General features: G+C 42.3%; 1 protein-coding gene across 4 annotated transcripts in view; it reads left to right on the forward strand.

Annotated features, from left to right (window-relative positions):
• The window catches only part of HLCS (holocarboxylase synthetase), a 215779-nt gene that overhangs the window by 194827 nt on the left and 8078 nt on the right, over window positions 1-12874 (forward strand). For 2 of the 4 annotated variants that reach the window (XM_077818620.1, XM_077818630.1), the window contains exons 8-9: window positions 1534-1694; window positions 10724-10838. In XM_077818620.1, the coding sequence (XP_077674746.1) occupies window positions 1534-1694; window positions 10724-10838 (276 nt within the window). Of the gene's footprint in view, window positions 1-1533; window positions 1695-3185; window positions 3281-3860; window positions 4518-10723; window positions 10839-12874 lie in introns of those variants that run through there. The other 2 variants (XM_077818637.1, XM_077818645.1) reach the window with 2 other exon arrangements.

A 12874-nucleotide genomic window follows, 5' to 3' on the forward strand; every position in this document is an offset into this window, starting at 1 on the left:
TACATGTCTGTGAACTCCTACCCGCCTCCAATGGTACTGCTTGGGAGTCACCTAATGTGGAATGGACATGAGCAAGCACTCGAAGAAAAGACAGTTACCTGTTCATGTGTTGCTCATGTCCATTCCACAACCCGGCCTCCTTCTCCACTGTCAGAGTTTACAGCAAGAAGGAACTGAAGGTGGGGGGAGCCAGCGGTGCCCCTTATACTGCATCATGCAGGTGCCACTCCAGAGGGTGCCAGAGCTGGTCCCCCAAGGATACTGCTGAGGGAAGAACTTCTGGCACCAGTGCATGTGGCAAGTACACACACCTAATATGGAATGGACATGAGCAATACATCTCGAAGAACGCCAGTTACGGAACAGGTAACTGTCTTTCTTGGTTTTAGTGCAGTTACGTAACAAAAAAAAAATCTACTTTTGTAAGTTGCACTTTCATGATCAAGAGACTGCACTACAGTACGTGTATGAGGTGAACTGAAAAATACTATTTCTATTTATCATTTTTACCGTGCAAATATTTGTAATAAATTATAATATAAAGTGAGCAGTGTGCACTTTGTGTGTTGTAACTGAAATCAATATATTTGAAAATGTAGAAAAACATCCACAAATATTTAATAAATTTCAATTGGTATTCTGTTTAACAGCGCAATTAAAACTGTGATTAGTCACAATTTTTTTTAATCATGGTTAATTTTTTTGAGTTAATTGTGTGAATTAACTGTGATTAATCGACAGCCTTAATTTGTAGACACAGGAAAAAATATTTTTGGAGAGCCCAGGGGGTTGATAGCAGTTTTTTCCCCTTTTACTCTTACTAATTTGAATCCAGTCCAAGTTAGAAATGACCAAAAGTAGTTATCTCATGGATGTTTGGTAGCTTACATAGAATGAATTGGTGGCATTGTTCTAATTCCTACTGAAAAGTCTTCTGTATCACACAAACTGCCATCACCACAGTTGGCACTGAACCAAACCAGAACCAAAACTCCCATTGACTTCAGTGCAGCAGGACTGGGCCTTGAATTGGCATGGAGCAGTAGTTCTCAACCTACAGCCCACTGGTCACTTGCAGCCCAATCAGCACACAGCTGTGGCTCATGTGACATCCTCATGGCCACACAGGGAGCATGTATATTGGTGTGGATGCGACCTATATAACACACAGAATGCTACAATGTGGCCCACAATGGTAAATAGGTTGAGAACCACGGGCATGGAGTCTGTTTTGTGGATAGATAGAAGGCTTCAGTCTCCAGGAACGTTTCACAAGTACATTTTCATTTAAAAACAAACATAAGTAGTTCATAAAAACATATGATCTACAAGATACCAAGGAATTTTTGGGAACATATCGTGTGCAATGCTTTTGATTTCTTTATGAAGTTTTTATAAACATGATTACCTGAACACACATTAACAAACTACATTCAATTTTAAAGTATTGGTTTTTTCTTTGAAATAATCTGGAACAGTTTTAGAGTCCTCTGTGTAGATTTTTCAAGTGGGATTTTTGTGGATTTTTTTCAGGTCGTGGTGGAAATGTCTGGCTCAGTCCTGTGGGATGTGCTCTATCAACTTTACATGTTTCCATTCCTTTGTGTTCCCAGCTGGGACAGAGAATTCCTTTTATTCAGCACCTGATGTCCCTGGCTGTGGTGGAATCAGTGAGATCAATACCTGGATATCAGGTATCTAATTTTAATTCATTTTAATATTCCTATTATTTTCACATTTCATTCAGTTCAGTCTGTACCTGACCTTCATAACTAGGTTGTGTCATTGAAACCATAGATCAATGATACTCAGACCGAGGCTCACAAGCTGCAAGTGACTGTTTAAAATGTCTACTATGGCTCTTTGCAGTACATGATATTAAAACACTGTGATTTAATTATTAACCAATTGGGATGCTTTTGCTATGTTATTAACCAAAAATAATAATACTTGATCATCCATTTTGCTATGAGAATTTATATATATATAATAAAATGTTAAAAACTAAATATTTCCTGTCATACTGTTTAAATATGAATACATAGTATCATAGTAAATGAAACAATAAATTAACACTACTGTGCCTCTTTTGGGCAATGTTGATTCCTAAGTTGTTTCCCGAACCACTGAGGTCTGACTATCACTGCCAATGAGTTTAGCTCTTCAGTAATACTGGATTGTATAATTCCTGTGTGATATTAAAAGAATGGATGGATTTAGCCTTCCGATTTATTTGTATGTGTTTTTAATCGATTCGATGCTTGCAGAGTGAATGCCTGCTATTGATTAGATTGAATCTAGCAAACTCATTTCACTTATAATCTGATGAGCATTTGCGCCAAAGCCCTAGTATACACTAGGAGCTGAGGTCGAATTTAGCAGTGTTAAATCGATTTAACTCTGCACCCGTCCACACGACGAAGCCCTTTTTTTCGAGTTAAAGGGCTCTTAAAATCGATTTCCTTACTCTACCCCCGACAAGGGGATTAGTGCTGAAATCGGGCTTGCTGAGTCGAATTTGGGGTACTGTGGACACAATTAGACGGTATTGGCCTCCGGGAGCTATCCCAGAGTGCTCCATTGTGATCGCTCTGGACAGATCTCTCAACTCAGATGCACTGGCCAGGTAGACAGGAAAAGGCCCGCGAACTTGTGAATTTCAATTTCCTGTTTGGCCAGCGTGGCAAGCTGCAGGTGACCATGCAGAGCTCATCAGCAGAGGTGACCATGATGGAGTCCCAGAATCGCAAAAGAGCTCCAGCATGGACCGAACAGGAGGTACGGGATCTGATCGCTGTATGGGGAGAGGAATACGTGCTATCAGAACTCCGTTCCAGTTTTCGAAATGCCAAAACATTTGTCAAAATCTCCCAGGGCATGAAGGACAGAGGCCATAACAGGGACCCGAAGCAGTGCCGCGTGAAACTTAAGGAGCTAAGGCAAGCCTACCAGAAAACCAGAGAGGCGAATGGCCACTCCGGGTCCAAGCCCCAAACATGCTGCTTCTACTGTGAGCTGCATGCCATTTTAGGGGGTTCAGCTACCACTACCCCAGCCATGTTGTTTGACTCCTTCAGTGGAGATGGAGGCAACACAGAAGCAGGTTTTGGGGACGAGGAAGATGATGACGATGAGGTTGTAGATATCTCACAGCAAGCAAGCAGAGAAACCATTTTTCCCGACAGCCAGGAACTGTTTCTCACCCTGGACCTGGAGCCAGTACCCCCCGAACCCACCCGAGGCTGCCTCTCGGACCCGCCAGGCGGAGAAGTGACCTCTGGTGAGTGTACCTTTTAAAATACTATACATGGTTTAAAAGCAAGCATGTTTAATGATTAATTTACCCTGGCATTCGTGGCTCTCCTAGATACACTCCCAAAGCCTTTGCAAAAGGTTTCTGGGGAGGGCAGCCTTATTCCGTCCACCACGGTAGGACGCTTTACCACTCCAGGCCAGTAGCACGTACTCGGGAATCATTGTAGAACAAAGCATTGCAGTGTATGTTTGCTGGCGTTCAAACAACATCCGTTCTTTATCTCTCTGTGTTATCCTCAGGAGAGTGATATCATTCATGGTCACCTGGTTGAAATAGGGTGCTTTTCTTAAGGGGACACTCAGAGGTGTCTGTTCCTGCTGGGCTGTTTGCCTGTGGCTGAACAGAAATGTTTCCCGCTGTTCGCCGCGGGGAGGGGGGATGGGCTAGCCACGTGCTGTGGGGTGGCAAAATGGGACCTTGTCACAAAAGCACATGTGCTGTGTATGTAGTGTTAACAGCAAGGTTTACCATGAAAGAGTGCACCCATTGTTCTATAAAATGTGTCTTTTTAAATACCACTGTCCCTTTTGTTTTTCTCCACCAGCTGCATGTGTTTCAAGGATCACAGGATCCTCTCCTTCCCAGAGGCTAGCGAAGATTAGAAAGAAAAAAAAACGCACTCGTGATGAAATGTTCTCTGAGCTCATGCTGTCCTCCCACACTTACAGAGAACAGATGAATGCGTGGAGGCAGACAATGTCAGAGTGCAGGAAAGCACAAAATGACCGGGAGAAGAGGTGGCAGGCTGAAGAGAGTAAGTGGCTGGCTGAAGAGAGGGCTGAAGCTGAAAGGTGGTGGCAGCGTGATGAGAGGAGGCAGGATTCGATGCTGAGGCTGCTGGAGGATCAAAGCAATATGCTCCAGCGTATGGTTGAGCTGCAGGAAAAGCAGCAGGAGCATAGACCGCCACTACAGCCCCTGTGTAACCAACCGCCCTCCTCCCCAAGTTCCATAGCCTCCTTGCCCAGATGCCCAAGAACGCGGTGGGGGGGGGCCCTCCGGCCACTCCACCCCAGAGGATTGCCCAAGCAACAGAAGGCTGGCATTCAATAAGTTTTAAAATTTTAAACTTTTAAAGTGCTGTCCTTCCCTCCTCCACCACCCCTCCTGGTGCTTCTCTCCTCCACCACCCCTCCTGGGCTACCTTGGTAGTTATCCCCCTATTTGTGTGATGAATGAATAAAGAATGCATGAATGTGAAGCACCAATAACTTTATTGCCTCTGCAAATGGTGATCGAAGGGAGGTGGGGAGGGTGGTTAGCTTACAGGGAAGTAGAGTGAACCAAGGGGTGGGGGGTTTCATCAAGGAGAAACAAACAGAACTTTCACACCGTAGTCTGTCCAGTCATGAAACTGGTTTTCAAAGCTTCTCTGATGTGCACCGCCCCCTCCTGTGCTCTTCTAACCACCCTGGTGTCTGGCTGCGCGTAACCAGCAGCCAGGTGATTTGCCTCAACCTCCCACCCTGCCATAAACGTCTCCCCCTTACTCTCACAGATATTGTGGAGCGCACAGCAAGCAGTAATAACAGTGGGAATATTGGTTTCGCTGAGGTCTAACCGAGTCAGTAAACTGCGCCAGCGCACCTTTAAACATCCAAATGGACATTCTACCACCATTCTGCACTTGCTCAGCCTGTAGTTGAACAGCTCCTGACTACTGTCCAGGCTGCCTGTGTGTGGCTTCATGAGCCATGGCATTAAGGGGTAGGCTGGGTCCCCAAGAATAACTACGGGCATTTCAACATCCCCAATGGTTATTTTCTGGTCGGGGAATAAAGTCCCTTCCTGCAGCTTTTGAAACAGACCAGAGTTCCTGAAGATGCGAGCATCATGTACCTTTCCCGGCCGTCCCATGTTGACGTTGGTGAAACATCCCTTGTGATCCACCAGTGCTTACAGCACTATTGAAAAGTACCCCTTGCGGTTTATGAACTCGGCAGCTTGGTGCTCCGGTGCCAAGATAGGGATATGGGTTCCGTCTATGGCCTCACCACAGTTAGGGAATCCCATTGCAGCAAAGCCATCCACTATGACCTGCACATTTCCAAGGGTCACTACCCTTGATATCAGCAGATCTTTGATTGCGTTGGCTACTTGCATCACAGCAGCCCCCACAGTAGATTTGCCCACTCCAAATTGATTCCCGACTGACCGGTAGCTGTCTGGCGTTGCAAGCTTCCACAGGGCTATCGCCACTCGCTTCTCAACTGTGAGGGCTGCTCTCATCTTGGTATTCTTGCGCCTCAGGGCAGGGGAAAGCAAGTCACAAAGTTCCATGAAAGTGCCCTTACGCATGCGAAAGTTTCGCAGCCACTGGGAATCGTCCCAGACCTGGAACACTATGCGGTCCCACCAGTCTGTGCTTGTTTCCCAAGCCCAGAATCGGCGTTCCACCACATGAACCTGCCCCATTAGCACCATGATGTCCACATTGCCAGGGCCCGTGCTTTGAGAGAAGTTTGTGTCCGTGTCCTCATCACTCTCGTCACCACGCTGACGTCGCCTCCTCGCCCAGTAACGCTCTGCCAGGTTCTGGTGCTGCATATACTGCTGGATAATGCGTGTGGTGTTTAACGTGCTCCTAATTGCCAAAGTGATCTGAGCGGGCTCCATGCTTGCCGTGGTATGGCGTCTGCACAGAAAAAAGGCGCGGAACGATTGTCTGCCGTTGCCGTGATGGAGGGAGGGGTGACTGACGACATGGCTTACAGGGTTGGCTTACAGGGAATTAAAATCAACAAAGGGGGTGGCTTTGCGAGAAACTGAATGGCCCCCTCAAGGATAGAACTCAAAACCTCAAGGATAGAACTCAAAACTGGGTTTAGCAGGCCATTGATTTCACAGAGGGAGGGAGGGGGCATCTTGCTGGCAGCAGACTGTGCAGTACAACTGCTAGCCATCGTCAACACCTGGGTGCTCGGCAGAAGACGGTGCAGTATGACTGCTGGCCATCATCTTCTGCTAGCTGCAGATTAAAAGACAGTGTGGGACTGAATCGCCACGAGACGAAACAAGGGAAATGACCTGGCTGGGTCACTCCCATGTTTGCCCAGGCACCCGGTTAAAAGAGCACCCAGGACTACGTCGATGACGGGTACCAGTCATACTGCACTGTCTGCTGCCAAAAGGCAATAAACTGCTGCTGTGTAGCAATGCAGTACCACGTCTGCCAGCACCCAGGAGACATACGGTGACGGTGAGCTGAGCAGGCTCCATACTTGCCGTGGTGTGGCGTCTGCACAGGTAACTCAAGAAGAAGGCGCGAAACGATTGTCTGCCCTTGCTTTAATGGAGGGAGGGAGGGAACGGGGGCCTGATGATATGTACCCAGAACCACTCGTGACAATGTTTTAGCCCCATCAGGCGCTGAGATTTCTACACAGATTTCAAATGGGCAGCGGAGACTGCGGGAACTGTGGGATAGCCACCCACAGTGCAGTGCTCCGGAAGTCGACGGTTGCCTCGGTACTGTGGACACACTCCACCGACAACATGCACTTAGGGCATTTGTGTGGGGACACACACAATCGACTGTATAAAAACACTTTCTACAAAACTGGCTTCTATAAATTCGACCTAATTTTGTAGTGTAGACATACCCTGAAGCTGGATTTACCTTTTGCTTTGTCTAACTGTTGGATTTATTTGTTTTGGTTATGAAAATATTGAGGAAAAGTGAGAAGAAAAACTGATAAATGCTTTTTTTGTTGGTGCATTTCAGTGGCCACTTGGCCCCTTTTAAAGGATTTTTTCCAGCTCCTTTTGAAGGTTGAAAACTGATTTTTAAAGAAAAAGTTAAGAGTATTGCTCTCAGGAGGGAATCAAATGTCCTGTCATCAGTGTTCAAATGAAGAACCAATCTTCTTCTTCATCTCATATCTCCTTTTTTTAATATTACCATATTCTAATATTTGCTAACTATAAAACTTTGGTATTTTACAGAAGTAGTTAACTAAAGCACATGTTTCCTATATTACTCAAAATGAATGTCTTATACACATTTACACATGAACTTTATTATAGTGGCACCCGTAGCTTTGCTGTAGTTTAGGGTCTGTCAGCCCTTCTATTAAAACTTCCTATCTTCAGCACTTCATAACTTGACTGTAAAAATTGCTCCAGACTGAAATTTGCAATACAAAATCTTTGGTTGGGGAGGTCAATATTTTTAACTATTGAAAATAAAAGGGGGAGAGGGGTTACTTGTTTAAAGTATGAGTCCAAAAACAAAAATAGACATAATAGTTTAAGAATCTTTTTGTTTCTGCACTCCTCTTCATATTGTGGCATATAGAGTGGCTACTTTTCAATTAATTCTTTTTTTAAAAAAATTAGTCCATTCAGGAGTACTAACTTGATTGAGATAATACATGATAATAGTAACACAGAAGGAATAATTGTGTCAATAACACACATAGCTGAGTCTACCAAGTATACATTTATATTTTTATAATAGCTTGTTCTGACCATAAAGAAGTTGAATTTATCTTGAAAGAAACCGCCCCGCCCAAGAATGAATTAAATACATAGTTGGAGCTATTAAATTCCATCATGTCAGTGATCACTAAATTAAGAGGAATCACTAAATATGCTTTGACAGTTTGTCATCGTCCTGAACTCAGTGGAAGAAAGGATTTTCTGTACTTCCTTTGAGATTTTTTTAAAGAAAGGAAATTAAACACAGACAGTGGATTAAAACAATGTTAAGAGTCTGACTCAAATCTATGAAAGCAAAGAAATTCAAAGTTAAATCTGAAACTCTATGCTTAAATTGACCCTTTGGACCTAGGGTAATGCAAGGCTCTCCACATGGTGGATGAACATATATGCCATATGAGCTTCAGTAGCTAGGAACAATGGGCTAAGTTATGGATAAGGTTTCAATCTTAGCTCTACATTTCCATACATTTTTGCATAAGTCAGACCTTTATTATTACTTTAACATACTTTTAATGTGGTTTGTTATGCTCAAATTCCATTCCAGAATTTTCATACAAAAGTATCAAATGTATGTGTCTCAGTTTATCAATCAGTCATTTTTAGGGCTTTGTCTTTAGTGTTCACAGTTCTAAATGGACAGCAGTTCAAGCTACTGTCCACAGTTCTGGATTCTCAATGGGAAAATCTGACAGTTCAATTCAGTGTTTCATTTGCAGATGACAGTGCTCTGAATACAAACAAACCTTATGTACTGTATATTTTCTACTGTTCCTGTCTCAGAACAATATTTAGGAGCCACTATGTAACTTATAAATAAAAATGACACATGTCACCATTACATGTAACCAACTAAATCAGTGCAAAATAATGCATTGTATTTTATATTTCGACAGTAAATCCTTTGGAAACAATGGTAGTTATGCAGCAGCTCATCTTGCCTCATTATATTACAACAAAAATCTCATGTCACCACTATAGTTCATCTTGAAAATTAGTACTATTGTAGAAATATCTGCTGTTCTCCATATCCAGCAGTTAGTTCCTTAGCAGTACAAATGTCTGTAATCTATTGGCTTATCTACATGGGAAGTTAGTGCAGAACAAGCTGGGGTGTGAATTTAAAGCACAGTTGCTGTGTTGCCCTAGCTCACCATGTGGCACTCTTATTCTGGACTAAGAGTGCCTTTTCGTGTGGTTAAGCTTAAAGTGGAGTTAGTGTGAAATAGCTCTTGTGCTTTAAATTCACACCCTAACTTATTCCACACTAACTTCCCCATGTAGGCAACCTAGCAGTGTGTATTTTTTTGAACTCCTGAGTCTGTTACAGTTCATTTACTCAGAGAGAATGGCCTGCACAGGATGCCTTAAGAAGATCTGTTAATCCTGACATGCTGAATGGCTTAGCTGTGGCATGCTTTGAAAACTGTATGTCCCAAGAATCTTCTCAAAATCTGCATTGAAATGTGGATAGTCAAGTGCTTGTGGTAATGAATATGAACTAGTGATGGTCTGTTACAATTCCTTATGATACCAGAATAAGTTAGCATTTCCTGTACAGATAGGCAGAGACATCTGTGTCATGGAACCCTCCCTGGCCTTTAAATCTCTCAGAAAAGTAGACATAGACCCAGGTGCAGTTTTCACACGCCCTGTAAAAGGATTCTATAATCTACAGGAGAGGGTGTAACCAGATTCTTGTATTCATGGAGCACCTCCCATAATTTGCCTCTTGGGATCCAGTCATATGCAGTTTTTTAAGCTCCAGGAAGCACATTTGCTTTCTTTTTACATTTAAGTAGCTGGTGCAAAGTTTAATTCCGTTCTGTGGCTTTAACAAAAACTTCTCTATTTGCAATGGACTGATGTCATATGATGCAGTTTGTGTTTCCAATACCATGGTATAAATTGAACATAGCTGCATAAAATACGAATATTTTTAGGACTATTTACATAGTTAGTTGTGAACTGGAATTTTCTCCTGACTAGTAAATTTCCTCCCTGATCTTCAAGATGTCATTGCCTCCCTGTCTGACTTCTGCAAGAACCTTGGGATATATTTGTTCTGTTCATTGTGGGCAGTTCTAGATGTGTTTAGCAAAGTTGATTGTCTTTATTTAATAGATCATTTCTATCCTGAAACAGATTTTTATGGTGGATAAAGAAATGCAACAAATTTGTTTGTAGACTAATAGATCGAAAGGCTAGAAAGGACCATTGTGATCATGTAGTCTCACCTATATAACATAAGCCAAGGAATTTCCCTCAAATAATTCTTTTTGAACTTTAGTTTCTTTGCTTAAAAAAATCCAATCTTGATTTTAAAATTGCCAGTTATAGATAATCCCCGTAACTCTAGGTAAATTGTTCCAATGGTTAATTACCTATTGTCTGTGATTTTGAGATTTTCAGGGAAGACCTCTGCCAAGTCACTTTGCAGTCCCTATTTTTGATTATGTATAGTTCCTGTGAGCCATTAGTATCTACTGTATAGCTTATTACTAAATAACTACTCTCAACCCTCTGTGATTGCTGCCAACCTTCATAATAAACCACCACGAAACTTGGGCTGAGTCCTGAGGATGCAGATTCCCCTTCAGATATTTACTTTCTTTGGGGTTGAGGAATAAGCCTCAAGAATGGAAAAGAGTCTTTCGAGGTGAAAATACCAACTTTCTCCTTGATATTTGGATTTTTGGCAGTCATGAGTTTCCATCTTAATGTTGTTATACTTACCAGAGTACCTCAAATGTGTGCTTAGTCATAAAAACTCAAATTCAAATATAGTTCTGTGTCTGACTCATTGCTATGTAAAGCATTTTGATCTACTTTAATTAAGAAAGAACTAAATTATCATGTTCCAAGCTATCAGAGAGAGATGGCATTTGCAGAAATACTGAGTGATGGCAGAGTCTTTATAAAAGAACAGCATAATATGGTTATATACGTATACATTTATTTCTTTAGGATATTGACCTGCGAGTGAAGTGGCCAAATGATATTTACTACAGTGACCTTATGAAGCTTGGCGGGGTTCTGGTAAATTCTACACTTATGGGAGACACATTTCACATACTTATTGGTAAGTGTCTAAATTATTTTCAGGCTTGTCAGGCCATTTTTTCTAAAGCTATTTAACTATTCTTAATGTCCTATACGAGTTCAAACTACAAGAACAAGAGCAAATGAGAAGTGGGTAAACCATGATATTCACAAAACACAAAAAATAAATGTCTTCAGTGATCTATAACATTCCATACGGCTGGCCAGGAGACGCTAAACACAAGCATCAGGACTGATATAGAAGATTTTAAAGAATTAAAAATAACAGGTATGAAAATTTTCTTTCACATTGAGTCACAAAGGTAGGGTACCATAGAGAAAAGTTTACTATATTTTTTTAATGTTTTTTCCTGTCTATAAGCACGCTGTCTCTTTTCCCTTCTCCATGAAGTAAGGAGTAGAATAGATCTGTCATGTGCTCAGGACCAAACTCTGTGCTCTGTAGGGAATTCCAGAATGTCCTGCCTCCTCAAAGCAGTTCTTTAAAGTCTAAAAACTACATGGAAGTTCCTTGACAAATCCAGAAGGTTAAGCCAGGGAGATTATTATTATTGTTTAGTATTGGTGCATAGCACAACATATGTGCACAGTATTTTACAGAGCGAATGAAGACCTGGTTCCTACCCAGCTGGCTTAAAGATCTAAACAAGTTACACAGTTTAAGTCAAAAACCATGAGGAGTCCTTGTGGTGGTGTCGTTTTTGCTGATACAGACTAACACGGCTACCCCTTTGAAACAGTCATTCCTTTTCTCTTCAACGTAGTTGCAGCCATTGCATCTTCTGTTGAACTCATACCTTTGAAAGGCAATTTTCTTTTTTAATGAATTTAAGAAAATGGCGGGATTAATATCAACGGCGAGCGGCTAAACCATCTCAGGTTCCCAGTTGATATAGTTCTGAGAGCTGAAAATACAGCCCAGCTTGAGAGAATGCTTAAAGAACTGAACGCCAAAAGTAGTCAAGTTGGATTAAAAATGAACTGGTCAAAAACAAAATACATGAGGTCAGATATTCTGCCAAGAACCCAAATAACTCTTGGAGGAGAGCAGATCCAAGAGGTTGATAAATACATTTATTTGGGCCAGGAAGTCAACATGTGCCATGATCAAAAAGGCGAACTGTCACGCAGAAAAAAATCTGGATGGTGCGCATTCAGTGACATCAAGGACATCCTCCAAGGAAAGATCAGCAGAACAACTCTTGCGAATCTTTTTAACTCGACCGTGCTTCCAGCGATGTTATATTGCAGTGAAACATGGTCGCTGACAAAGATTGAAGAACATCAACTATCTGTCACACAGTGGGTGATGGAACGAACTTTTTTGGGCATTTCACTCCGCAGTCACATCCCCAGTGAAATAATTAGGCAGCAGTCTGGAGTGCGAGACGTTGTCGAAAGCAGGCTCAGAAAAATGCGGTGGGCAGGACATGTGGCCCAACTCAGTGACAGCTGATGGACCGCAGCTATATCTGAGTGGTATCCATGAGAACAGAAATGGCCATGCGGTCGGCCTCCAAAGAGGTGGGATGACTTCCTAACAAGGAGATATGGACAAGCATGGCGAAGGATGGCCAGAGCGAAAGAAGATTGAAAGACGTGTTGTGATCGGCTCAGTCTCAACTGATGAAGGACCAATGGTCTACGCAGTCTATATGCAAGAGAATGGAAGGTCCTTCTAACCCTAGTTATGAGTGGAGAGAAAGGGAGGGCTATTTCTCCTGTTTTCTGAAAGGGATTCTAAGTCCCATTGAGAATCTTGTCCAAAAACCTTTTGGTTGAAACTATTCCACAAATTCGTGTCAAATTCACAGGAAGTCTTGGATCCACCAAAGCCTGCATTTTTCAGCTAATAAAACAACTGATAGTTTGATACTAGGGTTAGAAGGATTAGGTTATCAGAGGGGTGGCCGTGTTTGTAAGGTAACTCCCTTCTCTTCATATGCCAATGTATATTTATGCCTATATCTGTAATTTTCACTCCATGCATCTGAAGAAGTGGGTTTTTTACCCATGAAAGCTTATGCCCAAATAAATCTGTTAGTCTTCAAGGTG

The sequence above is a fragment of the Eretmochelys imbricata genome, chromosome 1, assembly GCF_965152235.1.
Source record: "Eretmochelys imbricata isolate rEreImb1 chromosome 1, rEreImb1.hap1, whole genome shotgun sequence".
Taxonomy (NCBI): domain Eukaryota; kingdom Metazoa; phylum Chordata; order Testudines; family Cheloniidae; genus Eretmochelys; species Eretmochelys imbricata.